This window comes from Pleurodeles waltl, chromosome 11, assembly GCF_031143425.1.
Source record: "Pleurodeles waltl isolate 20211129_DDA chromosome 11, aPleWal1.hap1.20221129, whole genome shotgun sequence".
Classification (NCBI taxonomy): Eukaryota; Metazoa; Chordata; class Amphibia; order Caudata; family Salamandridae; genus Pleurodeles; species Pleurodeles waltl.
This window is the reverse complement of record NC_090450.1, coordinates 586,697,405-586,719,874: the sequence shown is the minus strand read 5'-3', so window position 1 is coordinate 586,719,874 and position 22,470 is coordinate 586,697,405. Positions and strand designations below refer to the sequence as shown.

Below are 22,470 nucleotides of genomic sequence, written 5' to 3'. Positions count from 1 at the left end.
AAAATAGTTACAAAAAATATTGAGGTCAGAGATATTATATTATAACTGTTGTACTTACACAACAGCACATAACTATCAGTACCGATTTAACTGAACCAATATATGGATTGCTAAAAAAACAGGCAAGCAATACAAGTCATACATTACAAAGGCAGTAGAAATCATTAACTTTATGGCGATTGTACCACTTTTAGTGTATGCTAACCCCTTCAGAACTAGTTCAGAAATGCCTGTGTGATGCAAGAAAGACCAGAAACTTTATTTTTGGATGAGGGGTTCCCTGCACATGCAAATCCATTTAAGGAAGTGAGATCTGTCCCACCTGTTGCATTGACAGCCATTCCAACCCAGGTCCCAAATGTTTTTATTTAAATGTAAAGCTGAGGTATGCAATATACTCAGAGAAGGATGGATTGCTTTTGTGTCAGAAGAGGACAAAGGACTAGGAGTACCTGTGTTGCCTGCTCAAACGATGGGGAACCTGATAAAACATCTCTAAAGGGGAAAGACACATTGCACCCAAACGGGATTTAAGCAGAGAAACTGCACAGGATTTCCAAGTCAAAGGATGCAACTTTTTTAACAAAACAATCAAGTGATAAATGATGGCAAAGTGCACATGCAGCCACCCACAATGATATCTTCCAAATGTCTACTATGGGTATGCTTCTTAGGAAGACCAACAATGCCACTATTTGGTGTTGTGCAACGATCATGAAGGCTGATTAACCCGAACACTAAAAGTATATGATTTTGAGGTACAAGAGAATATCCATTTTGTACTTGTATCATCTGTGCTTATTTGCCTTAGGAAGTCCACCGCACCTTATGAAGAGATGTCTAAAAGCTCTGGAAAGCCTACAGGTAAAATGTAATTGTTTCGCAGCGGTCAAGGCTGTGGTAATGCTTCCCCAGCTTATGTAACATGGACTGATGGCTTAACAAAAGAAACATGATTTCCTAATTTAAGTAAAATGTCATAAGTACTTCTGGAGTAAACAAACAACTGTCCACAAAATAACCTTGTGTTTGTGTGACTGTATATAGAGGCTCCTTTGTGGAAAGGGCTTCAATATATATATTTATTCTGCTGTAGACGATTGCTACTCAAATTGTTTGTGAAAAATATTAAAATCCCACTGACGATTCAGAATCCTAATAAAAATATGGAGAAGAGTAAATCAAAGTGATGTGTCATGCTGTACAGCCTCATTTATTATGTAATAATAATAATTATAATAATAATAACAACTAATTTAAGGAGTGTGTTTGGTTACACTTCGTTGTTGATAAGCCCTAAACAACAGGTGTTGGGGGGGGGGGGGGGGTGTGGCCTAGCCTTCGGCAAGATGGCCGTCACTCTGTGAGGCTCTTCCCGGCTTCGGGCCTAAATCCTTCATTTCTCCTTATGGAGTGATTTTAATCTGTGCTGCCTCGGGGACCCCATGGGACCAGTGTGCCGCCATTGGTCTCGGCGGCGGTCTCGGTGTGAGCTGCGGGCTTGCTTCACGTTGCCAGCTTCCTGGGGATGGGCCTTGCGGACGAGCGGGCCCTGTGGCGTTTAAGGCTGCGCCGCCCTTTAGCCGCGCTGTGGCTGGCGGGCCCTGCCAGGCCGCGATGTTCTCTGTGGCATTGAGGGGAGCTGGAGGGCGACACTGGGGCCTCCCTCCAGAGGCCTTATCGGCAGTCAGATCAATCAATCAATCAATCAATCAATCAATCATAGTATTTATAAAGCGCGCTATGTACCCGTCAGTGTTTCGAGGCGCTGAGGGGGGGGGGGGAGAGCGCTGCTGGTTTAGCGGTCGAAGAGCCAGGTCTTGAGGAGCCTTCTGAATGCGAGGAGGTCCTGGGTCTGGCGAAGAGATGTGGGGAGAGAGTTCCAGGTCTTGGCGGCGAGGAAGGAGAAGGATCTGCCGCCGGATGTCTTGCGCTGGATTCGGGGTACGATGGCGAGGGCGAGGTTGGCGGATCGGAGTTGACGTGTTGGAGTGTAGAAGTTGAGTCTGGTGTTGAGGTAGGAGGGTCCGGTGTTGTGAAGTGCCTTGTGAGCGTGGGTCAGGAGTTTGAAGGTGATCCTCTTGTCTACCGGGAGCCAGTGGAGTTCCTTTAGGTGAGGGGAGATGTGACTTCGGCGGGGTATGTTGAGGATCAGTCGGGCGGAGGCATTTTGGATACGTTGGAGGCGTTTGATGTCTTTGGTTGGGATGCCTGTGTAGAGTGCGTTGCCGTAGTCAAGTCTGCTGCTGACGAGGGCCTGGGTCACCGTCTTTCTGGTTTCTGTTGGAATCCACTTGAAGATTCTGCGGAGCATTCGAAGGGTGTTGAAACAGGAGGAGGAGACGGCGCTGACCTGTTTGGACATGGTGAGGGCGGAGTCCAGGATGAAGCCGAGGTTTCTTGCGTGGCTGGCAGGGGTGGGTGGGGGTCCGAGGACGGAGGGCCACCATGAGTCGTTCCAGGCCGAGGGAGTGCGTCCGAGGATGAGGACTTCCGTCTTGTCGGAGTTGAGTTTCAGGCGACTGTTGTTCATCCAATCGGCGATGGATTTTAGTCCCTCGTGGAGGTTTGTTTTGGCGGTGAGCGGGTCTTTGGTCAGGGAGAGGACGAGCTGGGTATCGTCGGCGTAGGAGATGATGCTGAGATGATGTTGGCGGGCCAGTTGAGCGAGGGGGGCCATGTAGACGTTGAACAACGTGGGGCTGAGGGAGGATCCTTGGGGGACGCCGCAGATGAGGTTGGTGGCTTTGGAGCGGAAAGGGGAGAGACGGACTCTCTGCGTTCTGTCGGAGAGGAAGGATGAGATCCAGTGGAGGGCTTTATCTTGGATGCCGGCTTCCTGGAGGCGGGTCAGTAGGGTGCGGTGGCAGACGGTGTCAAAAGCGGCTGATAGGTCGAGGAGGATGAGGGCTGAGGTTTCGCCGTTGTCCATTTGATGTCTGATGTCATCTGTGGCGGCGAGGAGGGCGGTCTCAGTGCTGTGGTTTCGTCTGAATCCGGATTGTGAGGGGTCCAGGATGGAATTGTCTTCGAGGAAGAGGGTGAGCTGAGTGTTGACGATCTTCTCGATGACTTTCGCTGGAAAAGGGAGGAGAGAGATCGGACGGAAGTTTTTGAGGTCGTTGGGGTCAGCCTTGGGTTTTTTGAGGAGGGGTTGGATTTCTGCGTGTTTCCAGCTGTCCGGGAAGGTGGCAGAAGTGAAGGAGAGGTTGATGATCTTGCGGAGTTCGGGGGCGATGGTGGCGTTGGCTGAGTTGAAAACATGATGGGGGCAGGGGTCCGTGGGGGAGCCTGAGTGGATGGTGTTCATGGTTGCTATGGTTTCTGCCTCGTCCACGTGGGTCCAGGCGGTGAGGCGGCAGTCGCGGGAGGAGACGTCGGGGTGGGGTCTGGCGGTGGACCGGTGATGAAGCTGTCGTGGATGGTGGTGATTTTCTGGTGGAAGAAGGTGGAGAGGTCGTCGCAGAGTTTCTGGGAGGGCAGGATGTCGTTGGAGTTGGCTTTCAGATTGGAGAGTTCCTTCACGATGCCGAAGAGTTCTTTGCAGTCGTGGGCGTTGTTGTTGATGCGTTCGGTGAAGTGGGCGCGCTTGGCGGTGCGGATCCGTTGGTGGTGTTCGCGGTTGGCGTTTTTGAGGGCGGCGAGGTTGTCGGGTGTGCGTTCTTGGATCCATTTCTTTTTGAGCTTCTGGCAGTTGCTTTTGGAGGTGGTGAGATCGTCTGTGAACCAGGCTGGTTTTTTCTTTCCTTGGATGGTGGTGGGTTTCTTGAGAGGGGCAAGGGTGTTGGCGCAGTCGAGGATCCATTGATGGAGGTTGTTGGCGGCTGTGCTCGGGTCGATTGCGTCGGGTGGAAGGTTGTTGATGAGGGTGCTGGTCAGTTGTTCTTGGGTGACTTTGCCCCAGCGGCGGTGGGGAGGTAGCTGGATGCGGTGTTGCTCTGTGGTTTTCTTATAGGTGAAATGGACACAGTGATGGTCAGTCCAGTGGAGTTCGGAGGTGTGGCTGAAGGAAATGTGGTTGCTAGAGGTGAAGAGGGGGTCAAGGGTGTGACCGGCGATGTGGGTAGGTGTGTTGACTAGCTGGCGGAGACCGAGGTTGAGGAGGTTGGAGGTCAGTGACGCGGTGTTGACGTCGTTGGCATTTTCCAGATGGTAGTTCAGATCTCCCAGGAGGATGTAATCCGGGGAAGCGAGGGCGTGGGTGCTTGCAAGGTCGGCGATGGTGTCGTTGAAGGGGGCTCTTGGTCCTGGAGGGCGGTAAATGAGGGTTCCTCTGAGGGTCGTGTTGGGGTCAGTGTGGATCTGGAAGTGGAGGTGTTCGGCTGTCCTGAGGGTGTCGTCCGAGTGGGTGTGGATTTTGAGGGTAGCTTTGTGAGCGATGGCTATTCCGCCGCCGATTCCGTTGGTTCGATCTCTTCTGGTGATTTTGTAGCCGTCCGGTATGGCGATGGCGATGTCCGGAGACGAGGAGTCGTTCCACCAGGTTTCAGTCAGGAAAGCCACGTCAGGAGCAGTGGTGTCGAGCAAATCCCAGAGCTCGATGGCGTGTTTTCGTGCGGAGCGGGTGTTGATGAGGATGCAGTTCAGGTGGTTGGGGTTGGATGTTTTCGTAGTTGGATTGGTCGTTCTGATGCAGGAGAAGTTGCAGGTACGGCAGGAAAAAGGTCCTTTAGTGTGCTTCGGGGATGCCCGGTAGCATTCAGTGGAGGGGCCGGGGTTGAAGGCGCGGAGTTCGTTGATCGAGTAGCGGATGCGGGGGGCGCGAGGGCCAGGGGGTGTGGCGCTGGGCACGGTCCAGGTGCGGACGGGCGCAGACGAGCAGCTGGGAGGCGGGAGGGAGCGGCAAATGGGGGCGCGAGGGGGGCGGGGCCGCAGGGAGGCAGCGGCAGGGAACGGGGAGCGCACAAGGGGCAAAACACTGAAAACGAGCAAAATACAAGCAGTTACAATAAGAAAAGCACACAATCAGAAAAACAATAATGGCACAATATACGATCGGGGAGACAGCAATCAGGGGGGCACAAAGGGGGCAGAAGCGCCGGCGGCGAGGCGCTGGAAAAAGCAAAAAAAACGAAAAACACTTACGGGACGGCGGAAAGCGGCACACGGGTCAAGTGAAGCTAGTCAGAGCCCACTAGACCCCAGGGATGAGGCGCAGGAGGATGCCTGCGGGTGGAGGAGGGCCTCGAACACGCAAACAGCAGCGTGGTCAGGGGACAGAGGCAGGAGGCAGCAGGTTGGTGCTGCGGTCGTGGGGGGCGAGCTCAGGACCTGAAACAGGTCAGAGGTCGCTCACTCGCGACGCGCAGCGCCAGCCATTAAGAAGGGAGGGGGGAGGGAGGAGCAGCTGGGAGGCGGGAGGGAGCGGCAAATGGGGGCGCGAGGGGGGCGGGGCCGCAGGGAGGCAGCGGCAGGGAACGGGGAGCACACAAGGGGCAAAACACTGAAAACGAGCAAAATACAAGCAGTTACAATAAGAAAAGCACACAATCAGAAAAACAATAATGGCACAATATACGATCGGGGAGACAGCAATCAGGGGGGCACAAAGGGGGCAGAAGCGCCGGTGGCGAGGCGCTGGAAAAAGCGAAAAAAACGAAAAACACTTACGGGACGGCGGAAAGCGGCACACGGGTCAAGTGAAGCTAGTCAGAGCCCACTAGACCCCAGGGATGAGGCGCAGGAGGATGCCTGCGGGTGGAGGAGGGCCTCGAACACGCAAACAGCAGCGTGGTCAGGGGACAGAGGCAGGAGGCAGCAGGTTGGTGCTGCGGTCGTGGGGGGCGAGCTCAGGACCTGAAACAGGTCAGAGGTCGCTCACTCGCGACGCGCAGCGCCAGCCATTAAGAAGGGAGGGGGGAGGGAGGAGCAGCTGGGAGGCGGGAGGGAGCGGCATATGGGGGCGCGAGGGGGGCGGGGCCGCAGGGAGGCAGGGAACGGGGAGCGCACAAGGGGCAAAACACTGAAAACGAGCAAAATACAAGCAGTTACAATAAGAAAAGCACACAATCAGAAAAACAATAATGGCACAATATACGATCGGGGAGACAGCAATCAGGGGGGCACAAAGGGGGCAGAAGCGCCGGCGGCGAGGCGCTGGAAAAAGCGAAAAAAACGAAAAACACTTACGGGACGGCGGAAAGCGGCACACGGGTCAAGTGAAGCTAGTCAGAGCCCACTAGACCCCAGGGATGAGGCGCAGGAGGATGCCTGCGGGTGGAGGAGGGCCTCGAACACGCAAACAGCAGCGTGGTCAGGGGACAGAGGCAGCAGGTTGGTGCTGCGGTCGTGGGGGGCGAGCTCAGGACCTGAAACAGGTCAGAGGTCGCTCACTCGCGACGCGCAGCGCCAGCCATTAAGAAGGGAGGGGGGAGGGAGGAGCAGCTGGGAGGCGGGAGGGAGCGGCAAATGGGGGCGCGAGGGGGGCGGGGCCGCAGGGAGGCAGCGGCAGGGAACGGGGAGCGCACAAGGGGCAAAACACTGAAAACGAGCAAAATACAAGCAGTTACAATAAGAAAAGCACACAATCAGAAAAACAATAATGGCACAATATACGATCGGGGAGACAGCAATCAGGGGGGCACAAAGGGGGCAGAACCGCCGGCGGCGAGGCACTGGAAAAAGCGAAAAAAACGAAAAACACTTACGGGACGGCGGAAAGCGGCACACGGGTCAAGTGAAGCTAGTCAGAGCCCACTAGACCCCAGGGATGAGGCGCAGGAGGATGCCTGCGGGTGGAGGAGGGCCTCGAACACGCAAACAGCAGCGTGGTCAGGGGACAGAGGCAGGAGGCAGCAGGTTGGTGCTGCGGTCGTGGGGGGCGAGCTCAGGACCTGAAACAGGTCAGAGGTCGCTCACTCGCGACGCGCAGCGCCAGCCATTAAGAAGGGAGGGGGGAGGGAGGAGCGGGAGGGAGCGGCAAATGGGGGCGCGAGGGGGGCGGGGCCGCAGGGAGGCAGCGGCAGGGAACGGGGAGCGCACAAGGGGCAAAACACTGAAAACGAGCAAAATACAAGCAGATACAATAAGAAAAGCACACAATCAGAAAAACAATAATGGCACAATATACGATCGGGGAGACAGCAATCAGGGGGGCACAAAGGGGGCAGAAGCGCCGGCGGCGAGGAGCTGGAAAAAGCGAAAAAAACGAAAAACACTTACGGGACGGCGGAAAGCGGCACACGGGTCAAGTGAAGCTAGTCAGAGCCCACTAGACCCCAGGGATGAGGTGCAGGAGGATGCCTGCGGGTGGAGGAGGGCCTCGAACACGCAAACAGCAGCGTGGTCAGGGGACAGAGGCAGGAGGCAGCAGGTTGGTGCTGCGGTCGTGGGGGGCGAGCTCAGGACCTGAAACAGGTCAGAGGTCGCTCACTCGCGACGCGCAGCGCCAGCCATTAAGAAGGGAGGGGGGAGGGAGGAGCAGCTGGGAGGCGGGAGGCGGGAGGGAGCGGCAAATGGGGGCGCGAGGGGGGCGGGGCCGCAGGGAGGCAGCGGCGGGGAGCACACAAGGGGCAAAACACTGAAAACGAGCAAAATACAAGCAGTTACAATAAGAAAAGCACACAATCAGAAAAACAATAATGGCACAATATACGATCGGGGAGACAGCAATCAGGGGGGCACAAAGGGGGCAGAAGCGCCGGCGGCGAGGCGCTGGAAAAACCGAAAAAAACGAAAAACACTTACGGGACGGCGGAAAGCGGCACACGGGTCAAGTGAAGCTAGTCAGAGCCCACTAGACCCCAGGGATGAGGCGCAGGAGGATGCCTGCGGGTGGAGGAGGGCCTCGAACACGCAAACAGCAGCGTGGTCAGGGGACAGAGGCAGGAGGCAGCAGGTTGGTGCTGCGGTCGTGGGGGGCGAGCTCAGGACCTGAAACAGGTCAGAGGTCGCTCACTCGCGACGCGCAGCGCCAGCCATTAAGAAGGGAGGGGGGAGGGAGGAGCAGCTGGGAGGCGGGAGGGAGCGGCATATGGGGGCGCGAGGGGGGCGGGGCCGCAGGGAGGCAGGGAACGGGGAGCGCACAAGGGGCAAAACACTGAAAACGAGCAAAATACAAGCAGTTACAATAAGAAAAGCACACAATCAGAAAAACAATAATGGCACAATATACGATCGGGGAGACAGCAATCAGGGGGGCACAAAGGGGGCAGAAGCGCCGGCGGCGAGGCGCTGGAAAAAGCGAAAAAAACGAAAAACACTTACGGGACGGCGGAAAGCGGCACACGGGTCAAGTGAAGCTAGTCAGAGCCCACTAGACCCCAGGGATGAGGCGCAGGAGGATGCCTGCGGGTGGAGGAGGGCCTCGAACACGCAAACAGCAGCGTGGTCAGGGGACAGAGGCAGCAGGTTGGTGCTGCGGTCGTGGGGGGCGAGCTCAGGACCTGAAACAGGTCAGAGGTCGCTCACTCGCGACGCGCAGCGCCAGCCATTAAGAAGGGAGGGGGGAGGGAGGAGCAGCTGGGAGGCGGGAGGGAGCGGCAAATGGGGGCGCGAGGGGGGCGGGGCCGCAGGGAGGCAGCGGCAGGGAACGGGGAGCGCACAAGGGGCAAAACACTGAAAACGAGCAAAATACAAGCAGTTACAATAAGAAAAGCACACAATCAGAAAAACAATAATGGCACAATATACGATCAGGGAGACAGCAATCAGGGGGGCACAAAGGGGGCAGAACCGCCGGCGGCGAGGCACTGGAAAAAGCGAAAAAAACGAAAAACACTTACGGGACGGCGGAAAGCGGCACACGGGTCAAGTGAAGCTAGTCAGAGCCCACTAGACCCCAGGGATGAGGCGCAGGAGGATGCCTGCGGGTGGAGGAGGGCCTCGAACACGCAAACAGCAGCGTGGTCAGGGGACAGAGGCAGGAGGCAGCAGGTTGGTGCTGCGGTCGTGGGGGGCGAGCTCAGGACCTGAAACAGGTCAGAGGTCGCTCACTCGCGACGCGCAGCGCCAGCCATTAAGAAGGGAGGGGGGAGGGAGGAGCGGGAGGGAGCGGCAAATGGGGGCGCGAGGGGGGCGGGGCCGCAGGGAGGCAGCGGCAGGGAACGGGGAGCGCACAAGGGGCAAAACACTGAAAACGAGCAAAATAGAAGCAGATACAATAAGAAAAGCACACAATCAGAAAAACAATAATGGCACAATATACGATCGGGGAGACAGCAATCAGGGGGGCACAAAGGGGGCAGAAGCGCCGGCGGCGAGGCGCTGGAAAAAGCGAAAAAAACGAAAAACACTCGTGGGGGGCGAGCTCAGGACCTGAAACAGGTCAGAGGTCGGACCGCGGCCTCACAGGACTTGGAGTGCTGAAGCGCGGCAGCTCTGTCCTGGTGGTACGGGTGGGGCCGGAGAGACGAGGCCTCCCTGGTGGTCCCGCCTGCGCTTGGATTTTTGCCGTGCGGGTCTGGAGCCTTGATTTGGCCCCGGATGTGGATGTGTTGCGGGTGTGCTGCGGGTTGCTCTCTCCGAGTGGTCGGCGAGGGGGGCGGCCTGGGGGGGCCTCCACATTGTTTGGGAGTCGAGGGAGCCTGCTGCTGTGGGGGCCTGGCAGCACGCCCTGTTTATTGGGGGTCGGCTGCTGATTGAATCGGCCTGGCGCGACTGGATTTTGAGACCTTGGCACTATAGGGGTCAGTGGAATTCATGGCGTCGCTGCTCTCTGGTCCCCTGAGGGATTTTTTTTCTTTTTTTTTTTCGGGCTGCCCAGCGTGGCTGAGTGTGGACTTAGCTGGATAGGGGTCGGGCTGCCAGACTGTTCAGGCCGCTGCTAATTTGCTGTTTTTGCTTGTGCGCTGGCTGTGGGAACTGTCTGGTGCTTGGCCTTGCCGGGCAGCTGCGGCTGGTGTGACTGAGGTGCGAGCCTGCAGCCTGTTTCCGCTTTGGCAGGCCTGATCCGTGTGGTTTCCTGGAGCTCCGGTGCTGCCTGCTGACGTGAGAAGTCTTTGAGTTGACCCTCTCGGGTGTTGTCTGGGGCTGAGTGGTCTGCGCCAACGCTGGGCGACCGCTGGATATGGGCCAATCCAATCAGCGACGGTCAAAGCTCACCTTCGATGGTGGGGAAAAGAGAGGAGGCTCCTTCGCCTCTCTGCCTGGGGATGGGCCCGTGGCTGAGGGCGGCCCGGAGGCCTCGGTCAAGGCTATGTTCCAGGATCTCAAGAGCAGCCTTGCAGGCATTGATGCGAAGCTAGACCATATGACTGAGCAGCTGGACCGCACTAAGGCCAGAGTGGACGACCATGACTCTAGACTTGATCATTTGGAGTTGCGCACATCTGATCTGGAGGACCACCATAATAGCGAAAGGGAACGACTGCTCCAAATGGAGGGAGTGTTGGACATTATTCGCAATAAGAATGAGGATTTGGAGGTGCGCTCTCGCCGTAACAACATACATATAATTGGTCTGCCTGAATCCACAGATATGGGACGTGTAGGAGGCTGGCCTGGCTTGTAGTGGGTACCAAGAGGTACTTACACCTTGCACCAGGTCCAGGTATCCCTTATTAGTGTAGAGGGGTGTCTAGCAGCTTAGGCTGATAGAAAAGGTAGCTTAGCAGAGCAGCTTAGGCTGAACTAGGAGCCGAGTGAAGCTCCTACAGTACCACTAGTGTCATATGCACAATATCATAAGAAAACACAATACACAGATATACTAAATATAAAGGTACTTTATTTTTTATGACAATATGCCAAAGTATCTCAGTGATTACCCTCAGTATGAGGATAGAAAATATACACAAGATATATATACACAATACCAAAATATGCAGTAATAGCAATAGAAAACAGTGCAAACAATGTATAGTCACAATAGAATGCAATGGGGGCACATAGGGATAGGGGCAACACAAACCATATACTCTAGAAGTGGAATGCGAACCACAAATGGACCCCAAACCTATGTGACCTTGTAGAGGGTCGCTGTGACTGTAAGAAAACAGTGAGGGTTAGAAAAATAGCCCACCCCAAGACCCTGAAAAGTGGGTGCAAAGTGCACCTAAGTTCCCCAAAGAGGACAGAAGTCGTGATAGGGGAATTCTGCAAGGAAGACCAACACCAGCAATGCAACAACGATGGATTTCCTGACGAGAGTACCTGTGGAACAAGGGGACCAAGTCCAAGAGTCACGATCAAGTCGGGAGTGGGCAGATGCCCAGGAAATGCCAGCTGTGGGTGCAAAGAAGCTGCCACCGGATGGTAGAAGCTGTGGATTCTGCAAGAACGACAAGGGCTAGAAACTTCCCCTTTGGAGGATGGATGTCCCACGTCGTGAAGAAGCTTGCAGAGGTGTTTCCATGCAGAAAGACCGCAAACAAGCCATGCTAGCTGCAAGGTCCGCGGTTAGGGTTTTTGGATGCTGCTGTGGCCCAGGAGGGACCAGGATGTCGCCAATTGCGTGAGGAGACAGAGGGGGTGTCCAGCAAGACAAAGAGCCCACTCAGAAGCAAGCAGCACCCGCAGAAGTGCCGGAACAGGCACTACGAAGAAGAGTGAACCGGAGCTCACCCGAAGTCACAAAGGAAGGTCCCACGACGCCGGAGGACAACTCAGGAGGTCATGCACTGCAGGGTAGAGTGCTGGGGACCCAGGCTTGGCTGTGCACAAAGGAAATCCTGGAAGAGTGCACAGGAGCCGGAGCAGCTGCAAATCACGCGGTTCCCAACAATGCAGTCTAGCGTGGGGAGGCAAGGACTTACCTCCACCAAACTTGGACTGAAGAGTCACTGGACTGTGGGAGTCACTTGGACAGAGTTGCAGAGTTCAAGGGACCTCGCTCGTCGTGCTGAGAGGAGACCCAGAGGACCGGTGATGCAGTCTTTTGGTGCCTGCGGTTGCAGGGGGAAGATTCCGTCGACCCACGGGAGATTTCTTCGGAGCTTCTAGTGCAGAGAGGAGGCAGACTACCCCCACAGTATGCACCACCAGGAAAACAGTCGATAAGGCGGCCGGATCAGCGTTACAAGGTCGCAGTAGTCGTCTTTGCTACTTTTTTGCAGTTTTGCAGGCTTCCAGAGCAGTCAGTGGTCGATTCCTTGGCAGAAGGTGAAGAGAGAGATGCAGAGGAACTCTGATGAGCTCTTGCATTCGTTATCTAAAGAATTCCCCAAAGCAGAGACCCTAAATAGCCAGAAAAGGAGGTTTGGCTACTTAGGAGAGAAGATAGGCTAGCAACACCTGGAGGAGCCTATCAGAAGGAGTCTTTGACGTCACCTGCTGGCACTGGCCACTCAGAGCAGTCCAGTGTGTCAGCAGCACCTCTGTTTCCAAGATGGCAGAGGTCTGGAGCACACTGGAGGAGCTCTGGGCACCTCCCAGGGGAGGTGCAGGTCAGGGGAGTGGTCACTCCCCTTTCCTTTGTCCAGTTTCGCGCCAGAGCAGGGCTGGGGGATCCCTGAACCGGTGTAGACTGGCTTATGCAGAAATGGGCACCATCTGTGCCCATGAAAGCATTTCCAGAGGCTGGGGGAGGCTACTCCTCCCCAGCCCTGACACCTTTTTCCAAAGGGAGAGGGTGTAACACCCTCTCTCTGAAGAAGTCCTTTGTTCTGCCTTCCTTGGCCAAACCTGGCTGGACCCCAGGAGGGCAGAAACCTGTCTGAGGGGTGGCAGCAGCAGCAGCTGCAGTGAAACCCTGGGAAAGGTAGTTTGGCAGTACCCAGGTCTGAGCTAGAGACTCGGGGGATCATGGAATTGTCTCCCCAATGCCAGAATGGCATTGGGGTGACAATTCCATGATCTTAGACATGTTACATGGCCATGTTCGGAGTTACCATTGTGACGCTATACATATGTCGTGACATATGTATAGTGCACGCGTGTAATGGTGTCCCCGCACTCACAAAGTCTGGGGAATTTGCCCTGAACTATGTGGGGGCACCTTGGCTAGTGCCAGGGTGCCCACACACTAACTTAGCACCCAACCTTTACCAGGTAAAGGTTAGACATATAGGTGACTTATAAGTTACTTAAGTGCAGTGGTAAATGGCTGTGAAATAACGTGGACGTTATTTTACTCAGGCTGCAATGGCAGGCCTGTGTAAGAATTGTCAGAGCTCCCTATGGGTGGCAAAAGAAATGCTGCAGCCCATAGGGATCTCCTGGAACCCCAATACCCTGGGTACCTCAGTACCATATACTAGGGAATTATAAGGGTGTTCCAGTATGCCAATGTAAATTGGTGAAATTGGTCACTAGCCTGTTAGTAACAATTTGTAAAGAGAGAGCATAACCACTGAGGTTCTGGTTAGCAGAGCCTCAGTGAGACAGTTAGGCATCACACAGGGAACACATACATATAGGCCACAAACGTATGAGCACTGGGGTCCTGGCTAGCAGGGTCCCAGTGAGACAGTGAAAACACCCTGACATATACTCACAAACAGGCCAAAAGGGGGGGTAGCAAGGCTAGAAAGAGGCTACTTTCTCACAGGACGCATGGAAGATTTTGTGGCGGCCATGTTCTCTGAACTCTTTCCCCGAGAGCTCTCCCGGTTGCTAGTGGTTGAGAGAGCGCAAAGGTCCTTGGGCCCTTGGCCCCCACCTGGTACTCCTCCGCGTCCCAAAATAGCTCGCCTGCTAAATTATCGTGACAGGGATGCTGTCCTCAGGTTGGCCCGGGAGCGGAGACCGGTGACATACAAGAATACTGAACTTCATTTTTTCCCCGGACTACAACCCCCGGGGTTCAGGCTGCGCGGCGTGCCTTTTTGCCGGTTAAGCGCTTGCTGAGTCAAACAGAAACTAGATTTTCTCTTGTCTACCCCGCAAAGCTCAAGGTCCAGCATAAAGGGAAACTGTTTTTCTTCACTGGCCCAAAGATGGCGGCTAAATTTGCTAAGACGGTGTCGAAGCGCCTGGAGACTTTGGGCCCGGAAGGCTCTGGGACTAAGCACGCTGCCCTGAGTGACAATGACTGATTGGGTGTGGCGATGTTAACTGGGGACTCCTGGTTTGCAGACTGGGGGCTCTCTAGACGTGCTCCTTGTTATTCGGCTGCTCCACTGCTCTGCGTTCATGTATGGCCCTTTGCCCTCCTTTCCTCAGTCCTCTTTGGATGGTGGGATGGGTGGCTTGGCTTCTGCCGTTTGGATGAGTCCTTATATTAATTTATCTGTTTTGCATGGGCCTCTTGTTTTCTTGGGGGGTGGGTTTCCTGCTTTGACCCGGTTGGGGGGGTCTGCGTGGGTGGGGGCGGGGTCTGTTTTTGTTCTGTTCTTCCCTTTTCTGGTGTTCTTCCCTATTCACCTTCCACTGTTGGCTACCTGTGGATGGGCATGTTTGGTCATTGGGGCAGGGCTTCGCTTCTGCTGGGAGGTTGCGCTGATGTCGAGTAATGTGACAACGGTTCGTTGTCTCACCTGGAATGTGCGCGGCTTGAATGATGGACGGAAGATGCGCCTCATGTCTGCTTATGTTAAACGTCATGACATCGATATTTGCATGTTACAGGAAACTCACTTGGTGGCTTCTGCGCAGGGCAGGCTGAGGGCTGGCTCGATCGGTGAATATCACTGTTCGGTATTCTCACGCTATGCCCGAGATTGCCCTGCTCTGGTTTGACGATGCGCACCGTTCTTATTTTGATGCTCCCTTTTCAGTAGAGGAGGTCACTGCTGCGATTCGTAGTTTACCTGGAGACAGGGCTCCTGGGCTGGATTGCTTGACTCCTGCGTTCTATAAGGAGTACTCTGAAATACTTGCTCCACACCTCTTGGAGGTCTGTGCGGAAGCTATGGAGACCGGGATTCTTCCCGCCTCCCTGCGATAGAGGCTTTGATTGTTACAATCCTTAAACCTGGCAAGGACCCTTATAGCTGCGACTCGTATCACCCGCTCTCTATGATTAATATTGACAACAAAATCTTGGCTAAGATGATTGCGGCGCAGCTACAGTCACTGCTCCCGAAGCTGGTGCTGCCAGATCAGTCTGGGTTTGTGCCTGGCCAGTTCACGTCACATAATTTGCATACGTTCTTTGCGGGGGCCGGCTCTATGGGGGCTGCGGACGACGTGGTGATGGTGTTCTTAGATGCCTCCAAGGCCTTTGACTCGCTAGCTTGGGAGTATTTGTTTGCGTTGCTTGCCAGGGTCGAGCTAAGTGCTTTGTGAAGTTGATCCGATTACTGTACTCGGCCCCCACCGCTAGGCTGCGCCTCAATGGGAATATTTCTGACCCTTTTCCGGTTGCTTGGGGAAACCGCCAGGGATTTCCTTTGTCCCCACTCCTTTTTGCTGTGGCCATGAAGCCTCTTGCGGCACGGCTGAGAACATCATAGTGAAGTGGGACTGCCGTTCCGGCAGCGGGCCATTTTAATATCTATGTATGCGGATGACATTGCGTTATACGTTCACGAGCCGTGGAAGAATCTTGATGTTTTGTTAGGACGAAATTGTGCGCTTTGGTACCTTCTCTGGGATTGCGATCAATTGATCCAAGTCTGTGGTGATGCCTTTGGTGGCGGACTTCCCTTTCGGGTATCTGATTGGTTGGACGAGTGGCCCAGTGCATTACCTGGGGGTTTGGTTGAGCTGTGACGTGGAGACTCTCTGGTCGGCCAATTATGGTAAGGCGCTGATGTGGTTGGAAGATAGAGTCGAGGCGTGGCGCTCTTTGCCGATCCCGCTCATTGGGCATATTGCTATTGCAAAAATGGTGGTCCTGCCCAAATTGTTGTATTTGTTTGTCAACTTCCCTCTTCTTCCGGTGAGCTTTATGCGGCGTCTTCGCTCCGCCTTGATAAGTCTGGTCTGGGCTGGCTGGCAGCCCCGAATTGCTTGGGAGAAGCTGACGTTTCCGTTTGAGCTGGGCAGCCTGGCTGCCCCGGATCTGTAGCTCTATTATCTCTGTGCTCAGGGTCATTTTGCGTACTATTGGTTGCGCCCGGTCCGATATTTGCCGCATCTTGCTCCTGAGACCGACGCAGCGTGGCCGGATGGTTTGTCTCGCATACATGGGAACCCTTCCAGGCCTAGGACGCGCGGCGTTGACACTATGACGTGTACTGGACTGCATTGATGCATCGCTCCGGGTTGGGCGTGCCCTTTGCCCCCTCGCTGCCGGTTCTCTCGGTCGCAGACGCTGAAATGTTTTGAGATGTGAAACTTCGCGGCTTCCTTCATGATTCGAATTTAGCTGCATTGGGTGACTGGTTTGTGGATGGCCGTCTGATTTCTCCAGGGGAGGCGCTTGGGGGCGGTGGCGCCACTGCTTTGCAGTGGTTGTATGCTCTGCGAGCCGGCGCCATGCTGCGTGCCCGCTTCTCTGGTTCTTCTGATACTCTGTTGGTGTGCCAGGCTTTGGAGGTGCTGTGTCGCGCTCAGTCGCCGCACAGACTCATTACTAAATTGTACAATTGTATGCAAGATCAGCAAAGTGGTGTTGCGGGGTCAGCTAGGACTCGCTGGGAGGCGGATCTCGTGTGACTATATCGGAGGAAGAGTGGCGGAGATGCTGTGCGCATATGAGAGTTCTGTCTCCCAATTATAGGTTGCGTCTGATCCATTTCAAGTTCCTACATCGCCTCTACTACAACCCACAAGGCCTCTGCTCTATAGGCCTTCGCGCAGATGTGTGCTGTGAATGGTGTTGTGTGCTGTGAATGGTGTCGCGCCTCTGATGCCGGATTTCTCCATCTCGCGTGGGAGTGCGCCGAGGTCCAAGCTTTTTGGACAAAGGTCATTCATATGATGGAGGAGATGACTGGTTTGGTACTGCCCCTGTCACCCTGACTGGCGCTACTTGGATGCGTGGATGAGGTGCGGCAGACATATAGGAGGTTGGTGGGCCTTCTTCTCCTGCTGGCTAAGCGTAGGGTTGCTATGTGTTGGGGCCGCGCCCCTCGGGGATCTGACTGGTTGCGCGACGCTTCTTATTGCCGAGAGCAATTGATGATTTTTGGGAGCTGGCTCCTGAGGGGTCTTGGCCTCGGACATATGGGCTCTACTGCGTACTTTTCTGGAGTCTTTATAGTGCAGATGTGCATGCATTCTGTGTGTGATCTCTGGCGCCTCCTACTGTGCTGTGCTTATAATATGTAGCTGATTGGACGTTGCATGCCACTGTGCCCTTCTTTTTGCCCGCCCCTTCCCTCTTCTCTCTCTGTCCCTGTTGGTTTTGTGTTAGTTCCTAGCCCTATGAATGCCTAGTTTCTTGTCAAACGTTCCTGGGTTTATGTTCTACACATCTCCATTGCTATGGTTGGGGCTCCTTTGGTAGCACTGGAACTTTTGATGACCCACATCGGCCGGCATCCCTTGGGTGCTTCGGCGCCAAGGATTGGGGCCCTAGATGTAGGCTGGAACGTTGTCACATTGCCAATGTTTTTCTGTTCATTGGGCTTGTCTTCTGTTGGTTTTTATTGTATGTTTCATATAATACTCAATAAATAAATACACATTTTTAAAAAAACAACAAGTGTTACTAATATTCAATTTAGACGTACTCAATTTACCATCCTAAGAAGCACAGAATACAAAGATGATCTCACTGGGATTTAAACTTGTGACATCCAGATCACTGCACGTCAGTGGAGAGCATTTATTCACTGAGCCATCTTGGAGCCACTCGGGGTAATGTTAGAAAAGAAATCAACTAAGATCGTTGATCTGACCAGAAAAGTAATGAAAATTAAAATATCATTCGAGGAAGCTTTGAAAGGACTTGAGTTCTCGTAATAACACTGCAGCAGACCGAAGCCATTGTCCCTTGCATAACCCCTTTTGTATTCCTTTTTAGCAAGCCCACGAAGACACAGTTAGCATCACGGCCATTATAAGTGTGTATGCTAACCTTTACCGATCCAGATGAACATCATATTATCATAGGAGTGGAGTCAGAGTTCTGAGAAACAAACCTGCAAAATCTAAATGGGAATACCAGTATCACTTTGGAACTGGGGACCTCTTGAATCTTTGTAGAATGTGGTGAATGGGGAAAAAGATAGAAAAGGTAGAGAAAGGTACAGACAATTCACTGAACATTAAGAGCAGAGTATCTGCCAAAGATGACTTTTCTACCTGCAGGTGGGAGGCGAAACTGGACATGTAGCTGATTAATATTTTCAAAAGATCTTTCATTTGTGAAGCATGGTGGGTCTTCTGTAAGTATTCACCTCCACATTCCTCTTCCTGTCCAGAAGAGAAGCAATTGGAATGGTGTTGTTCTTAAGGATAAAATTCCACAGTATGGTCAAAGGATGATAACAAATCAGATACACCCATTCAGGTGATATAAAAAAACATGATCCGTAAGAACCAAAATGCCTTCAACACTGAGCAGAGGAAGAAAGGTTTGAGAGCCAAGATGGTGGTCTTGGGCTTCAGATGAATAGTTAAAGATCTGTGTCTTGAGTTAACCAGAGCCTAGCAGGCTTGATAATGCACTCCCAAGGATTCACATAAGATTAATCCTGTGGTCCTTAAAAGTTGAAGGACCACAGGATGATATTAGGACACTTTTAAAAGTCCTCTCTTTACTCAGCCGAAGAAGTGACTGCAGTATGTGACTTGGGATTGCAAAACACTGCAGCACCCCTTGTTGATCACCATCATGAACCATGCATTGCTTAAGATCATTCATTTGCAAACATGTCAAAGTGATACAATAGATGCAGGAGGCAATCAACACGGTGTCAGCACTGAAGGTAAGAGGAAACATGTCGAATGGTTTGCCCAAAAAAATCAAACCCTTGTGATGGAAAAGCAAGGCCCAGAGAAGAGCCATATCCATCAACAACAAAAATAAAATAAAAATCAATGTTGGTATGTCTCAGATCCCCTGGTATGTATGTTGGTGTATGTTATTTCTACAGCACAAACCTAGCCAAAAGGCAGCATAGACCTGTACATGGTCAAAGATGAGCTTGAAGTTAACAATTAAGAGTTTATGGAGCTGAGTTGCGCATGGTTAATGCAATGTGGTGAAGTGTTCTTTAAAAAGGTGCATTGTCAACTCTTTCCTATACTGGAGCAGCGCTCAGATGGTCCCGATGGATACAGCGATGCTGTTCCAGATCCTATGTGCATAGGTGGAAAAGACTTGCTCTTGTGTTTTCTTTCTTTTTTTTACACTTGAGTCTACAGTCTGATGGTGTTCTGGCTGGTGGTGTGCTGACATTCACCACAAAAGGGGAGCTTGTCCGCAAGAAAAGAGGGATGCTGTCATGACAGCTTAACAAAATTATGCAGCTGGTTTTGAAGATGGTGCGGGCCTGGATTGGGGGAGCCACCTGCTTCCATCAGGATGGGGATGAAATGATCATTATTTCTTCAGGCCCTGGATAACACATCCTGCAGCACTAAGGGGTGCTAGTTGGCATCTGGCCTGGCATTATCACCTTACAGATGCCAAAGAACAAGTGCTTAAAGTCGCTTTCTGGAAGAAAAGTATTGACATTTTTTAGAAGAGAAAGCTAAAACAGGCTCTCTATGTAGTGTGGAAATGTGTTCCTTTAGGGTGAGGTTGGCATCCTAGGTGAATCAAAGGGACTTGGCAATGGGTGAAAGTTGGGGCTTGAAGCTGTGAAGGTTCGGGTTATTGAGCCATGTTGGTACTTTATGTTGTTCATTGTTTATGATAAATAACAAGAATTGTATCTTCATTGGAAAGGGCTTCAGGCAGGTGCTTGACATTCAAGACATGCACTGTGCAAACAGTGTTTGATACGCTGGATGTCTGAAGCAGATGAGACTTTCAAATACAGCTGTTTATCATCAGCATATTGGTGAATTATGATGCTGTTATATGTGGTTAGATCACCAAGTGGCACCAAGCATAGGGTGAATATGACTGGAGACAGTATGAGCACTGGGATGATAGGGATCTTTTGTGACCTTGATATACACATCTGAACAAACTGGTGTCAATTGGAAAGAGAAGAGAACCAGTGAAGGACACTGCTGGTGAATTCCACTCAAGACTGCAGGGTGTGTTTGAGGGTCCGATGGTCTACTGTGTCAAATGTAGCTGAGAGTTCCAGCAATCTCAGGAGGCAGGGGTCAAAGAAAGGATTGTCAATTATATATAACATGGCTGTTTCCAAGCTGCAGCATGATCTGAATCAAGACTGGTAGTTGTGCAGGTGATCGCTAGCACTGATATGGTCTCAAAGTTGAACATAGACTGCTTTTCAATGAGCTAGCCGATGAACAGTAGGTGAGCCATAAGTCGATAGTTAGCTTGGTCATAAGGGTCTAGTGTAGAGTTTCTTTAGGAGTGGGAGTACCTGGCCTGTATTGAGAGCTTCTGGGAACGTGCTTTGAGAGAAGCATTTACAGCACTTTTTAGGGGTAAAACATTATCTTCATAAGAAGTAGCTTTAAAGGAGGTGAGAAAGTCAGCAAGATCTGGGGGAGTGAGAGGGCTTTGAAGGCTGACCACTGCGGAATTCTACAGGAAAGAGTGGGTGTAAGAATTGAAGCAGGCTTAGTATTGTTGATATGCTGCCAGCTCTTCTGTATTTTTTCACAGAAGAAGAGGTTGATAACATTGCACTTTTCTCTGGATTGAGGCGTATGTGGTCCAGCGGTGGCAGCTGATGCAGTGCTTGAATGTCTCTAAAGTGTTCTGCTTCTGTTGGTGGCTTCACTGAGGTCAATAGCCAAAAGGGATTTTTTTTTTTATGAATGTCAACTGTAGAGGCTGTACAGGACTAACCACTAAAACCTTAGAGTATATAACAGTCATGTAACAAAACTTTTAAATGTAAAATGTAAAGACCCTTTCCATAATTCAGCTACTGGTATTAGGAGGATGGACACACTTTCAAGTACTGGGAAAAGCCCTTCCTAATCCTTCTGGAAATAGGTTCATCCCTTCCTGATAAATCTGTTACCTGGGTTCAGTTATTTGTTACACTATAACCACTGAGGTAGGTATGCTCCTCGTACTTTAGCTGTTGAGGTGAAGCCTCCGCTGTTCTTCAGTTATGCAGAGCCTGCCCGCCCTCATTTTTCAGTTACAGGGATGAACCCCCACCTTTCTCTTATTTATTGAGTTTAGTCTCTCGTCAGCCTTCATTTAACAGGGACCAGTCGAAATACGATTGGGTGGGAAGGACAGACAAGCCATCTTCTGCCTATCGTTCTCAGTGATTTCCACTCTTCATTCCCTGGGGTTCAGCCCATGCAAATTCTTCAGTCAAGGGGTTTCAGCTTTCCATGTCACATTCTCTCACCTCTGAAGATTATTGGGAGTTGGTAAGTGACTGGAAAACTTCACTTCACCGAATAAATCTTCAGAAACCACGATGTCCAGCTCACCCTTTTGCCTTACTTTTGCATGCCTAATAAAAGAAGAGAACACAATTAACATTTCAGCATTGCCTGTGTGTTTTCATTGCTGCTATACCCCTTCTGTCAAATGATGACCTGTCAATCTAAGAACGTAATTTCCTAGTGGGGTAAATCACATTATATATTCACCTAAGAACTGCCCTCCTTCTCACCCATAAAAATAAGGAAACCAACTATTAGAAAAACCGAGAACAGCCACTACAGCTCTCATTCGACAGAGAGACCATTTCTGCGTTCAGCTACGCAACTGCCTGCCTGAGTCCAAGACTAAATTGGAAGAACACTGCCATAAAACATTAGCCACCCACGACAAAACTAAATTCTTCGGCACTACTGAAAAAGAACAAATAAAGATTTCTTGTCCTGTTATTACTCACCATTGCACTGGTTGCCAGTTGGGTAAAAACGGACGGAAGCCAGTGATGCATTCAAAAGCAAGAGTGCCAAAACTCCAGTAGTCCACAGTCACAGTGTACTTCTGCTGCTCAAGAAGCTCCGGTGCCTGCAAAGATAGAATTCCAACTATCAGTCATAATCTACTGCAGACAGAATCAATGCTTCCTTAGTGATGGCACTATATACATCAAGCATACAGAAATGAATACCTTGCATGGTTACCATACTACAGGCACTACTATAAGCAGAGTCATACCAAACCAGCCATACCAAACCAGCCCTTTGGCAGGAGCTCAGCCATTTAGCAACAAACCAGATGACAGATAAGAAACCCAAACAAGCACTGTCTTACATGCATATTATCATCCTGTATGTTGAGTAAGGAAACGGTTACTTACCCTGTAAGTATCTGTTTGTAGCATATAGTGCTGTAGAATCACATGTTCTGCATACTACTTCCATCTAGTACTGGGCTCGGACATTATAACTTCTTATTCTACTAAGAACTTTTCAGACTCGTAATGTGCTGTGACTCCTCTTAGTCCACAACGTGTATGGGCACAGACTCCCCCAAAGATTTTATTTTCGCTCAGCGGTTGAGAAGTGAAAGTGGAATGTAGATTAGGACTATTATGATGAAACCTGTGTATTGTAGGCTGTTAAGTAAGTAAAGTGTGAGAAAAGTAAAATATGTCTATCATTGCCAGTCTTCGGAGAGGAAGACGGGCACATGTGAAAATACAGTAATACACACTACAACAGATGCTTGCAGGAGAACATTTTCTG

The 22,470-nt window shown here is 51.9% G+C and overlaps 1 protein-coding gene across 2 annotated transcripts in view; it reads right to left on the bottom strand.

Moving 5' to 3' along the window:
* Nucleotides 1-22,470, bottom strand: part of IKBKB (inhibitor of nuclear factor kappa B kinase subunit beta) — a 419,227-nt gene that overhangs the window by 223,261 nt on the left and 173,496 nt on the right. For both annotated transcript variants that reach the window (XM_069214097.1, XM_069214096.1), the window contains exons 8-9: nt 21,666-21,790; nt 21,171-21,278 (exon numbers count right to left, since the gene is read on the bottom strand). In XM_069214097.1, coding sequence (XP_069070198.1) covers nt 21,171-21,278; nt 21,666-21,790 — 233 coding nt within the window. The remainder of the gene's footprint in view (nt 1-21,170; nt 21,279-21,665; nt 21,791-22,470) is intronic.